A 12,101-nucleotide genomic window follows, 5' to 3' on the forward strand; every position below is an offset into this window, starting at 1 on the left:
TAGCTGCAGAGACGGCCAATGGTAATGATGCACTGTGCGGCTGCTGCAAGGATCAATGCGTTCTTAGGGATGTGCTTAGGCACTGCAAGGACAACGCCGACTGCAAGCCTACCGAGCGTCCACCGCTTGTTGAACCAATACTCATGCCCTGTTTAGCTCGTTAGCAGCGCCAGCACGACCGCATTTTGGAGGCAAAGACACAGCTTGGAGGTAACGTTGTGGTTGGTCGGCATACAGCCGGGGGTTCATAGCGTAGCGTCTGCAACGGGGTCTGTGCCCAAGCTCTTCCACTGAGAAGCCCAGTTGCGGCTACGGTCAGAAACAGGCCGAATTTCAAGCTTAGGGGTCATCTACCAGTATGACGCATACCCTCTTGGCATCATACAGTAGGATCCAATCAGTGAGATTAATGCTTCAGGCCTGTTCTGCTTGTCTCCAACGCCATCTGAAATCTGGTGGCTTGCAAGCCATCTACGCAATAATATGTGGACGGCTCTCCAAGAATCTCCAAGCCATTCTGCAACTCAACCTCCCGTGGATCCAACGTTTGGCTTCAGCTACATCGTTCAATTCTGCATATGGGCTTCCTGTTTCAGTCTTAGGGCAGACGGTTTGAGCTTAGGGTGTTTGCTCCAAAACTCAGGCTGTGAGCTTCGACCACCACGTTCCCAAATGGGACTAACGCAAGAAAACGAGTCAGGCAGTGGCTGTTGCTGCGACGTTAGCTAGTCGCCGAATTCACATCCCGCATCCGCCAGCTTGTCACGAAATTAACACTAATGAATGTTGATCTTTCCAACGAGCCTCGTAGCTGCAAGGACTAAAACACTGCCTCACTTGAGGATGCCAATCAGAGATCGTGTCATATCGATAGCACCATTCACTGAAGCGATTCGTTATGCAGGGCAACATACACAGGAACAGGCGAGTGCAGAATTTGATCACACACTGCCTCAGGGACCTCATGAAGTACCAATAGACACCGTCGACGAAGCGAGGTACGAGTGGCAAATACGATTGCTATGAAAAGAATGTGCTGAGTTGGTGAAGTGAAGATGATCGACATGCCTGGGGAAGATGCGCAAAGATCTCCGTAACGTGCTGATGGCCCACCTATCCGCTCGGCTGGTACACCATGTACTGAGACCAATGGTGCTGTAGACCGACCCCGAAGAAGCTCAAGTCATAGTCGGTCAAAGCTGAGGACAGCTTTGTAGTCAGCTCGCCACTGCGACCGCCGCCGCAGTTGTTGACTTGAACAAGAGTCCCAAGATATCACATCTGGCAGTCTATGTACAGTGCCGGTATCGTGTTGACTGCTGGAAGGCGTCGGCGTTGCTCCTTGTGCTTCGCAGCTTTTCGTGACCTGAATCTAGCCATGAAGCGAACAAAGTCGCGCTACTAGAGCTACCGTGTACTAGCACAATCATGTAGGTGTTCTTGTCACTTGTACCTTGGAGAAGGCTCATCGGAAGTGTACAGGTACATTCTTGCTCCCACTCCGCAAACACAAAAGCAGGTGAATAAAGATTGGCTGAGTCAAATCAACAAATCGTAGTCGAATCGGCGGACTCGAAAGTTTGCCACATCCGCCAACTAGTCATTAGGTCAACCCACTAAGGATGTGAAACGAAGCCACCATGCTGATCAGATGTGACCCTCATGCACGAAGAGGCGATCCAAGCAGGCTTATAGCCGACAAAGGCACAACCGTGATTGGCTAGGAACAAACAGCTGCTATGCTACGGCTATCTGTGCGATAGCGGCCCATTTGACCTAGCGGTAGGTCCAGCTGTGCATGAGCGTAGCATCAGGTACTCGGGAATAGTACTGCGGGCTATCGGACTGTTTTTGGAGACGCCGACCTGTACACAAGAGCACGGCCCTTCGCAAAGAACAGGATTTCGCTTTTCCAGTTTTATGTAGTGCAAGTTGGCGCCACGCGCACAGCTGGGAATGTAGTTCATCGTTCGACAGGTCGACCTGAAGGGAGCCACGGCCGTCGCTTGCGTTGCGAGTCTACTATTGAGCTTGCCAGATTGCGGCAGTCAAGAACGGTTTATGTTCAGAGCGCTCCTTCTGAGAAGATGGAGGCTGAAGGAATCTCCGCACAGAGAAGCACAACTAGCTGTCGATCTGTGGCGTTTCTGCAAGGACATGCATTCACCAGGTAGCGACAGAATTCAATGAGGTGCTAAGGCCTAACAGAGAAATCGTGCCGCATTTGCTACCTATAAAAGTGCTTGTTTGGGTATAGTGAGCCGGCATTGCTTGAAGTCGTGCTAGCACCTCATTGAATATTGTCGGTACCTGGTGCATTCACAGGTTTGGATATTCAGTCACCTGATTCATGTCGTCGATGCTTCTCCGTTCGTTCCAAGATAGTGCGGTGACCTTACGCAGCTGAATGACCTTGCGACAGGTAAGTTGTGTTCATGGATGACTTCCTGCGTGTTCATAATTCTTTTCACAACTGGGTACGAGCCGAGGTCGCATACTGGTCTTCATCCAGTGATCTGCCAGTGCTTGATGTGCTTGTAGGTTCTTTTGCGGCAAGGAGTACGACTGTCGATCATGTCTGCTTCCTGGTCTAGCCGACGACTGATAGTACCTTCTTGAGCAACTTGGGACCGCAATGCTAAAGGGCTTTTCCACTTCATCTTTATTCACAGCCAAAGGATGTATACCTAAAATGTCATTTCGCGACGAATCCTGAATCAGATAGAAGCAACAGGAGAGCTGGACTGCTTAAGCTGCTACACTTATTTGATGCGCTTGAGCCTCTCTGTTTGCAGGTGGAACCTGTCGTCCAGACGGTCACTCTTGTCAGCAACCTTCTGCAGTTGTGAATTCTGCGTATCTGCCTCCTCTCCCATAGCTCTGGCAAGAACATTTAATCGCTTAGCGGCGCCGCCTAATTCATCAATGTTCCTTTCAATCTCGTCTTCCATACGATCATCGTCGCTGTCGGCTTCGAATTGATATTTGGATCGCTCGGCGAGGCTGGTCTTTGCCATTCCGCTAGGTTTGCCAGCTTCATTCAAGCCCTTGAAATTCTGGTTCATTCTGGCAGTGCTCGAGAAAGCAGCCTCTCGCGTAGCCTCTCGTTGTTCGCGCTCTAGCTGATGCCTGTTCAGGATCTTCTCCTCATCTCTGATCCGCTTCTCCTTGGCCGTGAAAGGATTGTTCACATGGACAGCGAACATGCTTCTGTTGAGTGTCTTCAGTTCTTTGGATCTGTCCTCGGCAACATTGATAGCATTATGACCAATATCGAGGTTTCGGTCAGTGTTGTGAATGCGTTCGCCTTGAGCGCCTAGCCTTGCAAGTGTACCGCGTCCAGTCTCCTCAGCCATGGCAGCAGCCTGTAAAGCATTCCTCGTCGACGAAACGTCCTTCTGCTTCATGAATCTGATTTCTTGCTTTGTTGCCGTTATGTCTTCCTCCTCTTCTTCTTCAGCTGTCAATTGCCTGTCACCGTAAGCACCGTAACTTCGTTCTTCGCTCGGGTCTGTGCCACCATTGTACTGGTACCCAGGCGGCGCGTTCGGCTGTCTTTGCTGAAGTCTGTCCTGTGCACCACCGAAGAGAGCATCTCTATTCTCGTCCGGCGCAGTGTCATCGCCGGCCGGTCCCAAACCTCCGTATCCTCCCATCCTCGAGGAGCCACTTGCCTGGTTCATGGCTGCGTAAGGATTACCACCTTTCGAAGAGCCGCCATACGGCTTCCCTCCCTGGTCTGGAGCGCCATATCCTTTTTCATTACCAAATCTGTTTGGACCGTATCCTCCACCTTGCTGGGGTCCTCCTGGTGGGCCAAACTTGTTATCACCACCATATCCTCCCTGCTGGGCGCCTCCAGGTGGTCCATATCTGTTCGAGCCATAACCACCTTGAGGACCACCATATTCTCCTTGTTGTTGACGCCCAGCCTGAGGCCCTTGAGGTGGCTGAATAATGCCGGCGCTCATCTTGGCTTGAGTGTATGGGTCTGGAGGCACGTTTGGATTTGCGTACGGGTTGTTGTTCGGAGGAGCTGGGGACTTTGACTTGTTTCGGCCAAAGAGAGCTGATCTGTTGGAGTCGTCACCATCGTCGTTCTTCTTCTTGAAGAGACCCATCTTGTCGCAGAGTTGATATCTCTAGCCTCTACTGATGAGCCCACTATCTTACTCCCTCTGGCAACTAGCGGGATCGATCAGGAGGTTCTTCTGAGTAAACAATGGCAGTGTTGGTGGGTTGAAGTAGGATAGAAGAAGAAGAGAGAGGTATTCGCGGGTCGTCGAGCTGGAACAATTCGTGTCAGAGTGGCTGAAAGGGCTGTGTCTGAATGCGGTGAGCTGCTGCGGGCGATGCAGGCTAAATAGTGCCGGGGTCTGGCCTGGAGCACGTTTGGCCAAGTGCCTGAAACGACCCCAGATAGACTTACCTAGGTAGTACGCACCCAAAACTGCCAAGCACGAATCGGAAGACAGGCTATATGCTTGGGAATTCTGCAGCCTTGAACGAGCACGACCATGATAGAATAATGCGAAGTAGAGACATCACGAGGACACTCTTGGTCGCATATGGTCCGCGCCGGTGACCAAACAAAGAAAGCTAGGTGATCTGAACCAGGCTCAACCGCTATGAGGACCAATGGCACCCAATATCGACCGCGAGGCCGAGCACATTAAAGAAAAAGCTCGCAAAGATCTTCTAGCTCTTCTGGAAAATGTAAGAGTCTATGGCACCGACTCTGTGCGGCAATTCAGATCCTGACCATATCAGGTTCGAGGCAAGAAGAATGTGGTATTCAGCCGGGAGTTGCCTGGCATCATCGGGCTCTTTGTTGGCTTCTCGACCTTGAAAGAATACGGCGTCGAGAAGGTCTTCGTACTCGAGAACGGCAACACCGATTCTTCTCAACGCAATATCATCTACATCGTCAATGACGAGGATCCGGCGACTGTCCAGGCTGTAGCAGGTAAGCTTGCGATTATTGTTGTCTCATCAGACCTTGAGAGGATAATGTGTGGACGCTGTGATGACTCTTCGCAATCCGCCTCGCTCCCACTGTGAGGCCTATTGATGTTCTAGCGCACCCTACCCATGGGCTTACTTCGATACGATGGTAACGAATCAATGCAAGCTAACATAACTATTCACAGGTCAGATTAAACACTTGCAAAGGAATGGCAATGTGGAACATGAAGTCACCATCGCTTGGGTACCACGGAGAACTCTGGTATCAAACAAGATTCTTGAAGATGAAGGTGTACTGGGCGACGTCAACGTACAGGAGTTGCCAATCTTCTTCTTGCCCCTCGAAAACGACCTTCTGTCTTTGGAGCTTGATGATAGTTTCCAGGACCTCTACTTGCACGGCGACCGAAGTCCAATCTATCTAGCTTCGAGAGCGTTGATGCAAATCCAGCAACGACACGGCCTGTTTCCACGAATCTTAGGCAAAGGAGATAACGCCAGAAAGCTCGCAAATCTGCTCGTTCGAGCCCGGAAGGAACTCGACGCAGACGAAGCAAACACGCCCTACACAACCATGCCAAGCACATCAATCGAAAGTCTAATAGTCATCGACCGAGATGTCGACTTCGCAACCCCCCTCCTAACCCAACTCACCTACGAAGGCCTCATCGAAGAATTCAACGGAATCAAACACAACAAAGCAGAAATCGACTCCTCAATCCTCGGCCCAGCAGGCCAATCCCGCCCCTCAGTCTCCACTTCCACCTCAACAACAACAACCGCCACCACCCCCTCCTCAACCCTCAAACAACCCATCACCCTCGACTCCTCCGACCCCCTCTACCACACCCTCCGCTCCACAAACTTCGCCCTAATAGGCCCCCACCTCAACAAAATCGCCCGCCGCCTCCAAACCGACTTCGACACCCGCCACAAAGCCCAAGAAATCAACCAACTCCGCGACTTCGTTAACAAACTCCCCGCCTACAAAGAAGAACACAAATCCCTAGCCCTGCACACCAACCTCGCCGACGAACTAACAAAGCACACCCGCTCCGAAACCTTCAATCGCTCCCTCGAAGTCCAGCAGAACATCGCAGCAGGCACAGACCCAATCTACCAACACGACACAATCGAGGAGCTCATCGCGCGCGATGTACCCCTCCCACTTATCCTGCGCCTTCTCTGTCTCGAGAGTACCATAGCCGGCGGTCTCCGCGCCAAGGACCTCGAGTCCTTCAAACGCCAGATCCTCCACGCCTACGGCACGCAGCACCTCCTCACCCTGGACCGTCTTGAAAAGATGGAACTCCTCCAATCACGCGCTAGTGCGTCCGCGCTCCTGCTCCCCATCGGCGGCGGCACAACCTCCACCACGGGCATAAAGACGAACTACGGGGTCCTCCGCAAGGAACTAAGCATGATAATAGACGAATACAACGAGCAAGATCCAGATGATATATCATACGTCTACTCCGGGTACGCGCCTCTATCAATCCGAATCGTTCAATGTATACTGCAAAAGAGCTACATGCAACAACTCCACAAGAGTCCGCTCCCTCTCACACCCAACAGCACAGGCTGGTCCGGCTTCGAGGATATTCTCAAGTCCGCCAAGGGGCCAACATTCAACGTTGTCCAGAAGCCAACTGATGAGAAAGCGGCGAGAGCGAAAAGTGCGCTGTCGGGAGCAGGAGGCTGGAAATACGTCTTTGTGATGTTCCTGGGTGGAATTACGCATACTGAGATTGCGGCGTTGAGGTTTGTGGGGAGGAAGTTGGAGGAGAGTGGGCAGAGGAGGAGGATTGTGATTTGTACGACGGGATTGATCAGTGGGAGGAGTATTATGGACGGGTTGGTTGAGAAGAGGGGGCTGGGGAGTGGGATTAAAGTTGAGGGTAATGGATGAATGTGAAAACAAGATGATGAGATAGAAATACTATAGATTCAGCAAATTCAAGCCGGTATTTATGACATGGATACTCAGCATTATGCTTCGTTCCAGAACATGGCGAACAAGACCTCGTTCCCAATACTCCTACTTAGACCAAACTTTTACACAGCCTTGCCAGAGAAAGCTAGCATACCCAACACGCGACGTGCTCTTAACCACTGACCACTTAGCAACACCGTCCCACCTCTTTGCCGAGTCTGTACCTCACAATACCGGATCCTCCGTCAATCAACAACACCCCAACCCCACCCCCAACTCCTCCTCCGCCCGTCTCCTCAACCCCTCATAATACTCCGCCCCCTTCCACCCTAACCTCTCCTTCCTAACGCTCCATCCCATCCCCCTCAACCGATCAATTCGTTCCTGCATCAGAACAGCCTTCTCCTCATCCACACCCGGTGTTCCCCGCGCATCCGCAATCTGCAAGTTCCAGTAACTTCTCAGTCTTGCATCTTTGGCAGGGAACGGTTTGCTGTCCCGGTCCCGGTCCCTGTCCCGCTTCTGGCTTCCTGGTCTGGACTTGCTCGATGATGTGGTATTGGACTCCATCGCAGATTCACGTCTGGAATGCATATGGCCAACCCGGCGTTTCTTGTCCTCGTCATGCGCGAGTTGGATTTCTTGAGTTTGCGTGATTTTGCTGGTGACGTTTGTGATGTGTGTTTTTAGGAGGGTGCGGAGGGAGGAGAGGTGGGCGTTGTAAGCTGTTAGGTGGGTGGAGGGTGATTGAGGCGGGTTGGGTGGAAGGGAGATGGTGGTTGAGCTGCCAGTGTATTGTGAGGAGGGTGTTGGTTGTGAGGTTTGATGTTGTGGTTTCGGGCAGGGTGTGGATGGGTGGTGGTTTTCGTCGTCCACGGTGTTGTGTACAGATCGTCGTTGATATTTCTTCTGATTTGGGTTGAAGTTCTTGAGCTCTCGGAGGGCACGTGGCCGAGGGGTGTCATCTGGATCTTCCTTTTCGAAGAAGGTGGCGGAGATGCGTTTGAAGCGTTCTGTTGTCGGTGTTGGTCCGGTGAGAACCATCTCTTTGCCTGTATTCTCCTCCGCATATTGGTCTTCAGGCTTTGGTGCATCGAATGGAGACTGACCTTCGAAACGTGAGATCAAGGTAGCAAGTGCTGTCTTCCTTCGTGGTACGACGACAAATCGCTTGCCCTTAAGCACAAACTGCGGTTGATGGTTGAACGGCAATGCTGGCAATGGTCGGTTGATGGGTGTTGGTGGAAGTGGCTTGCTGAGCGTGGCCAATGGCAGACGGCCTGCAACGTCCGTTGATATATCAGACTGTGACTCTTTCTTGCTCGAGGGACCTCTGCTAAAAAGTGGTGAAGGGACAAGGTTTTCTGCTAAGGCATGCTGTGAGCTAAGACTACGGCTGAGTCGAGCTTTGTGATTGCTCTCTGCTCCCTGCCTTGGTGTTAGAAGACTCTGCGAACGACCTCTGTCGGCGTCCTCTTCGATAAGCCGTCGCGGGGATCGATCTTGTTTCCACGGCTGACGCGGAGAGTAGTCGTCAAAATCTGGGACAGTGTAAGCCACAGAAACATGATCGGGTACTTGAGTCGTAGAACTCGCGGCTGATATGCTTCGACACCTCGTCTTGGGCTGTGAAGGAATCGGATATACAGAAGGACTGTCGGTGTTGTACAGGTTTAGCATGTCGAAGGTTGCGCACGTGGGCGAAGGCCCCAGTGCATCGTATTGTCCGTCCGGCGTCGTGAGGAATGGAAGGGGTAGGGTCTCGCTAGCTGACATGAAAGCATCTCGTGCTTGTTCGAAGAGCGGTATCCTGTTGCTGGAGTAGTTATGTGAGATCTGCCCAAGCGTCTCATAGCACACGGCCTGGTAGAAGAATAGGAATGTCTTATGGACCGGGTGCACCTACACGTATGTTAGCTGAGCATATTGACGTTGCTGGTATGAAGCGCATACTGCGTTCGGAAGAAGTTCTGAGCACAAGACAGCACATCGACGGTACTTGCGTTCACGGTAGAGATCCCTAACACTTGCAATATCGTCTTTCCAGATCACAAAGGCGTCCGAGGGGGCACACGAGCCCACATCGGCAATTGTCAAGGCCATCGTGGATGTGTAAGAGGTTAGCTCGAGCTTGTGTTGCCAATGGATAGCGAGATTTCAGAGAGCAGATCGTAGCCTGCATGATGGTTGTGATGGGTGGCGGTTTTGCACATGTGGCAAGGTTTAAAGTGAAGGTGTAAACAGCATCTCTTTCACTGCATTAGCACCGTATGGAGTATTGCCGATTCCACTTTTTCACAGATTCGATGCAGTGTGCTGAGCTGAGATCATGCGAAAATCTCCTCTCACACCCAGATGGTCAGTAACCCAAGGCTTCTCAATACCCTCTTCCTCAACCATGTCTTTCGCTGCCTGCTCGTCGTCAACCACGATGTCCATTCCAAAGGTCTCAAAGTGCTCGAGCTCTACCGCACCACAAAACATCAGCTTGTCCATACGAGATAGTCCAAACTTCTCGCGCTCCTTAGTAGGTGCCATCTGCCCCCAAGTCATGCCTGATTCAGCATCCTCTTCGCCGCCAATTTCAAGGTAGGCATCTTTGAGGCTGTTTTCCGTGTGTAAATGCTTATCAAAAGGCTGAATCGCGTTCAGGTCGCCACCGAGAATACTTGCGTCCACTTCGTGCATGAACTTGGCGGCAGCCGCAAGCTGCTTTGGCCGGATCGGAGGATCTGCTACGAGTGATTCGAGGTGGGTACAGCAGATCCGGACAGTCTGGTGCTTCATAGCTAGGTCGATGAAGAGACCGTCTCGTTCCATTGCAGTGTGTTCGTAATGGACGCGAAAGACCTTTGCGATGCTCATCGTCTTCGGTATGAGAACACAAGTACCTGCCACAAGTGAGCTGAAGGCCTAGTTCATCTGTCTACGAAATGAGTGTTCCTATGCCACGGGTGGTGTCCAAGGGCCCTGGTTGGCTGTCGGATGTACGCCGCGCGAAGATCTGGGACATGAGAGAACGTGTCTACATACCATAGTACCCTGACTCCCAAAACTCATCCGAGATATCAGTCAAATGGTACTGGTCTCTCACCCAGGTCTGAGCCTGAATAAGCTGGAGATCCGACACAAGCATCTCGTTCAGCATGATGATGCTCGGCCTCGGTACCTGACTCGCGTACTGCTGCAAGAATGAAAGAGCCTTCTTCATCCTCTCATCGGTGAAGGAACGCATGAAATCGATGTTCCACGATAGGACGGAGAAGGAGCCATCGTGAGTGGTAGACAGCGCGTCAGCATTAGAAGTTGTAGACTGCCAAATCCCGTTTTGCCATGTGTGGTAGGGTTGTGGGAAGGATTGCCCTCGCTTCCAACTGAAGCTACTCTTTCTGTGAGCATTCATTGCTTTGATGATCCGTTGTATCTTTGGATCCATGTTGTCGTCGAGTTCCGGTCACCAACCTGATGTAGTAGACCTAGTTTGCACAACTGTATCTTTCACGAGAGACATGATCGTCTCGTCTCGGGTGGCCTAACCGAGGTGTACATATTTCCGGGTAGTGATCCTTCGTCTGAATGCTTGGAAAATCTCTGTCCTCATATCTGAGCTGCCTTTTGGATACGGTCAGCAACAAGTCCTTGAGCGCAATGACTTCACTCAAAATCGAGAATGAAACAGCTACCAATGGCAGAACGTGGATTGCAATACTTATGTTGTCCCGGAAGGAACGCTCTTGGAAAGGTTACAAACAGTGATGCTTCGAAGCTATTTGTTGTAGTTTGGTTATTGATTTCATGTCTAACTCAGCCTTCTAGCCCGTTCATACAATAGTAGACCTATTTCAAGTATTCGTACACCAAGGCCAATTCGTAGTATTCCGTGTTCCCACCAGCTTCCTGATTGCCCCACCAATAACTCCCAGTATGAGGTGTACCCAACCATGATCCTAACAATCAAGTGTTGACTTCATCCATCCTTCAACCCAAAGCTCAATCACTTGCCCGATTCCTTACATGCAACCCGTAGATCGCTGATGGTGCGTTCTTGACAATGTGCACAAGATGTCAACCATTTATGCCTGCACAAGCAAGCCCTGCTTCTCATCAGCAGTGGCGCTCGCAAGCTCAGCATCAACAGCCTTCCTCTCCGCCATCTTCTTGATTCGTCGTCGCTCAGCCTTGAACTGAACCACGGTACCCATCAAGACTCCCATGTTGACCTGAATAGGAAGCACAATGATCATATACTCCAAAGGCTTAACATGAGCAAGATCCATCTGTTCGAGAATCATGAATACGGCCTTGCCAATAGCCATCGATGTGCAGACACCGGAGAACAGCAGAGCACGAGTAGCCCAGTTCCTTCGGGTGTTGAGGCTTCGTGGGTTCTTGACAGTGGGGTCAACAGGTCGAGCATCGACGTAGACGAAGGCGGAGATGGTGTGGTAGGCGTGCTGGATGAGGGAAAGGCCGACGCAGGCGGGGAGAAGGATCATGTTGAGCTTCTGTAGGAAGGTTGCGACCTTCTCGGCTTTGCTTGGACCGGAGGAGGGGGACGATGAGTCGGAGGAGATCTTGGGCAGCCACCACTATCTATATGTTAGTCTTGCTTTCATTCGTTGTGTGGGATGCATCAGGCTTACCGAGAACAGAGGCATGTAGACAACAGCGAAGAGACACATGTATAGCCAGGCGATGAAGAAGCCGACATTGTAGGCAATCTATTGCACGTCAGTCAGCGTATAGTGCTTGTTAGGGACGTCTTGAGGGCGGGACATACGCCATATTCTTCTGGACCAGGAGCCTTAGTATCGTGCTTTCCGGCATAGACCATATCCACCACACCAACGCGGAGAATCTCGATCAAGGCTGTGAAGAAGACGATTGTCCTCGTCTGCTTTCGCAGAGCACGAAGATGCTGCCTTCGGACGGCCCGCCATGTGTACATCTTGACGCCATCCTCACTTGTCTCGGTCTCTTGCAACGCGGCCTGGATTCGTTTCGAGCAATACATCTTGGTGGTCGAACGTGAGGTTCTATCGACAGAGAAGCGAAGGCGATGGGAGTCGAGGTGCATTGAGGATAAGGAAAGCGAGAGTACAGTGCAGATGCAGCTGACGTGTAGTACAGTCAAGGCAGAATGATCGTCTTCACGATTGGTTGCTCCCATGTTGTGCGTCACGGAGGTGTGGGGAGCCGGCGC

At 51.5% G+C, this 12,101-nt stretch overlaps 5 protein-coding genes across 5 annotated transcripts; 1 reads left to right on the forward strand and 4 right to left on the reverse strand.

The window, feature by feature from the left end:
• Window positions 1-2,762: 2,762 nt before the first annotated feature.
• SEC9 (Protein transport protein S9 plasma membrane t-SNARE) lies at window positions 2,763-4,121 on the reverse strand (the record flags this gene model as incomplete). Its single annotated transcript, XM_064875002.1, has 1 exon — window positions 2,763-4,121. The coding sequence occupies one exon, from the start codon at window positions 4,119-4,121 to the stop codon at window positions 2,763-2,765; it is 1,359 nt and encodes a 452-aa protein (XP_064729402.1).
• Window positions 4,122-4,638: 517 nt separating this feature from the next.
• Window positions 4,639-6,874, forward strand: VPS33 (Vacuolar protein-sorting-associated protein 33; the record flags this gene model as incomplete). Its single annotated transcript, XM_064875003.1, has 3 exons — window positions 4,639-4,716; window positions 4,771-4,966; window positions 5,151-6,874. The coding sequence occupies 3 exons, from the start codon at window positions 4,639-4,641 to the stop codon at window positions 6,872-6,874; spliced, it is 1,998 nt and encodes a 665-aa protein (XP_064729403.1).
• A 273-nt stretch (window positions 6,875-7,147) lies between these two features.
• On the reverse strand, window positions 7,148-9,001 carry PMZ80_006592 (uncharacterized protein; the record flags this gene model as incomplete). Its single annotated transcript, XM_064875004.1, has 2 exons — window positions 7,148-8,800; window positions 8,852-9,001. 2 exons carry the CDS (start codon window positions 8,999-9,001, stop codon window positions 7,148-7,150), a joined length of 1,803 nt encoding a protein of 600 aa, XP_064729404.1.
• Window positions 9,002-9,193: 192 nt separating this feature from the next.
• Window positions 9,194-10,334, reverse strand: PMZ80_006593 (uncharacterized protein; the record flags this gene model as incomplete). The annotated part of the gene is made up of 2 exons (XM_064875005.1): window positions 9,194-9,789; window positions 9,932-10,334. The coding sequence occupies 2 exons, from the start codon at window positions 10,332-10,334 to the stop codon at window positions 9,194-9,196; spliced, it is 999 nt and encodes a 332-aa protein (XP_064729405.1).
• Window positions 10,335-10,971: 637 nt separating this feature from the next.
• Window positions 10,972-11,912, reverse strand: PMZ80_006594 (uncharacterized protein; the record flags this gene model as incomplete). Its single annotated transcript, XM_064875006.1, has 3 exons — window positions 10,972-11,487; window positions 11,542-11,619; window positions 11,679-11,912. 3 exons carry the CDS (start codon window positions 11,910-11,912, stop codon window positions 10,972-10,974), a joined length of 828 nt encoding a protein of 275 aa, XP_064729406.1.
• Between the last annotated feature and the right edge of the window lie 189 nt (window positions 11,913-12,101).

Source organism: Knufia obscura (genome assembly GCF_036327395.1).
Source record: "Knufia obscura strain CCFEE 5817 isolate CBS 148926 chromosome Unknown scaffold_7, whole genome shotgun sequence".
Classification (NCBI taxonomy): Eukaryota; Fungi; Ascomycota; class Eurotiomycetes; order Chaetothyriales; family Trichomeriaceae; genus Knufia; species Knufia obscura.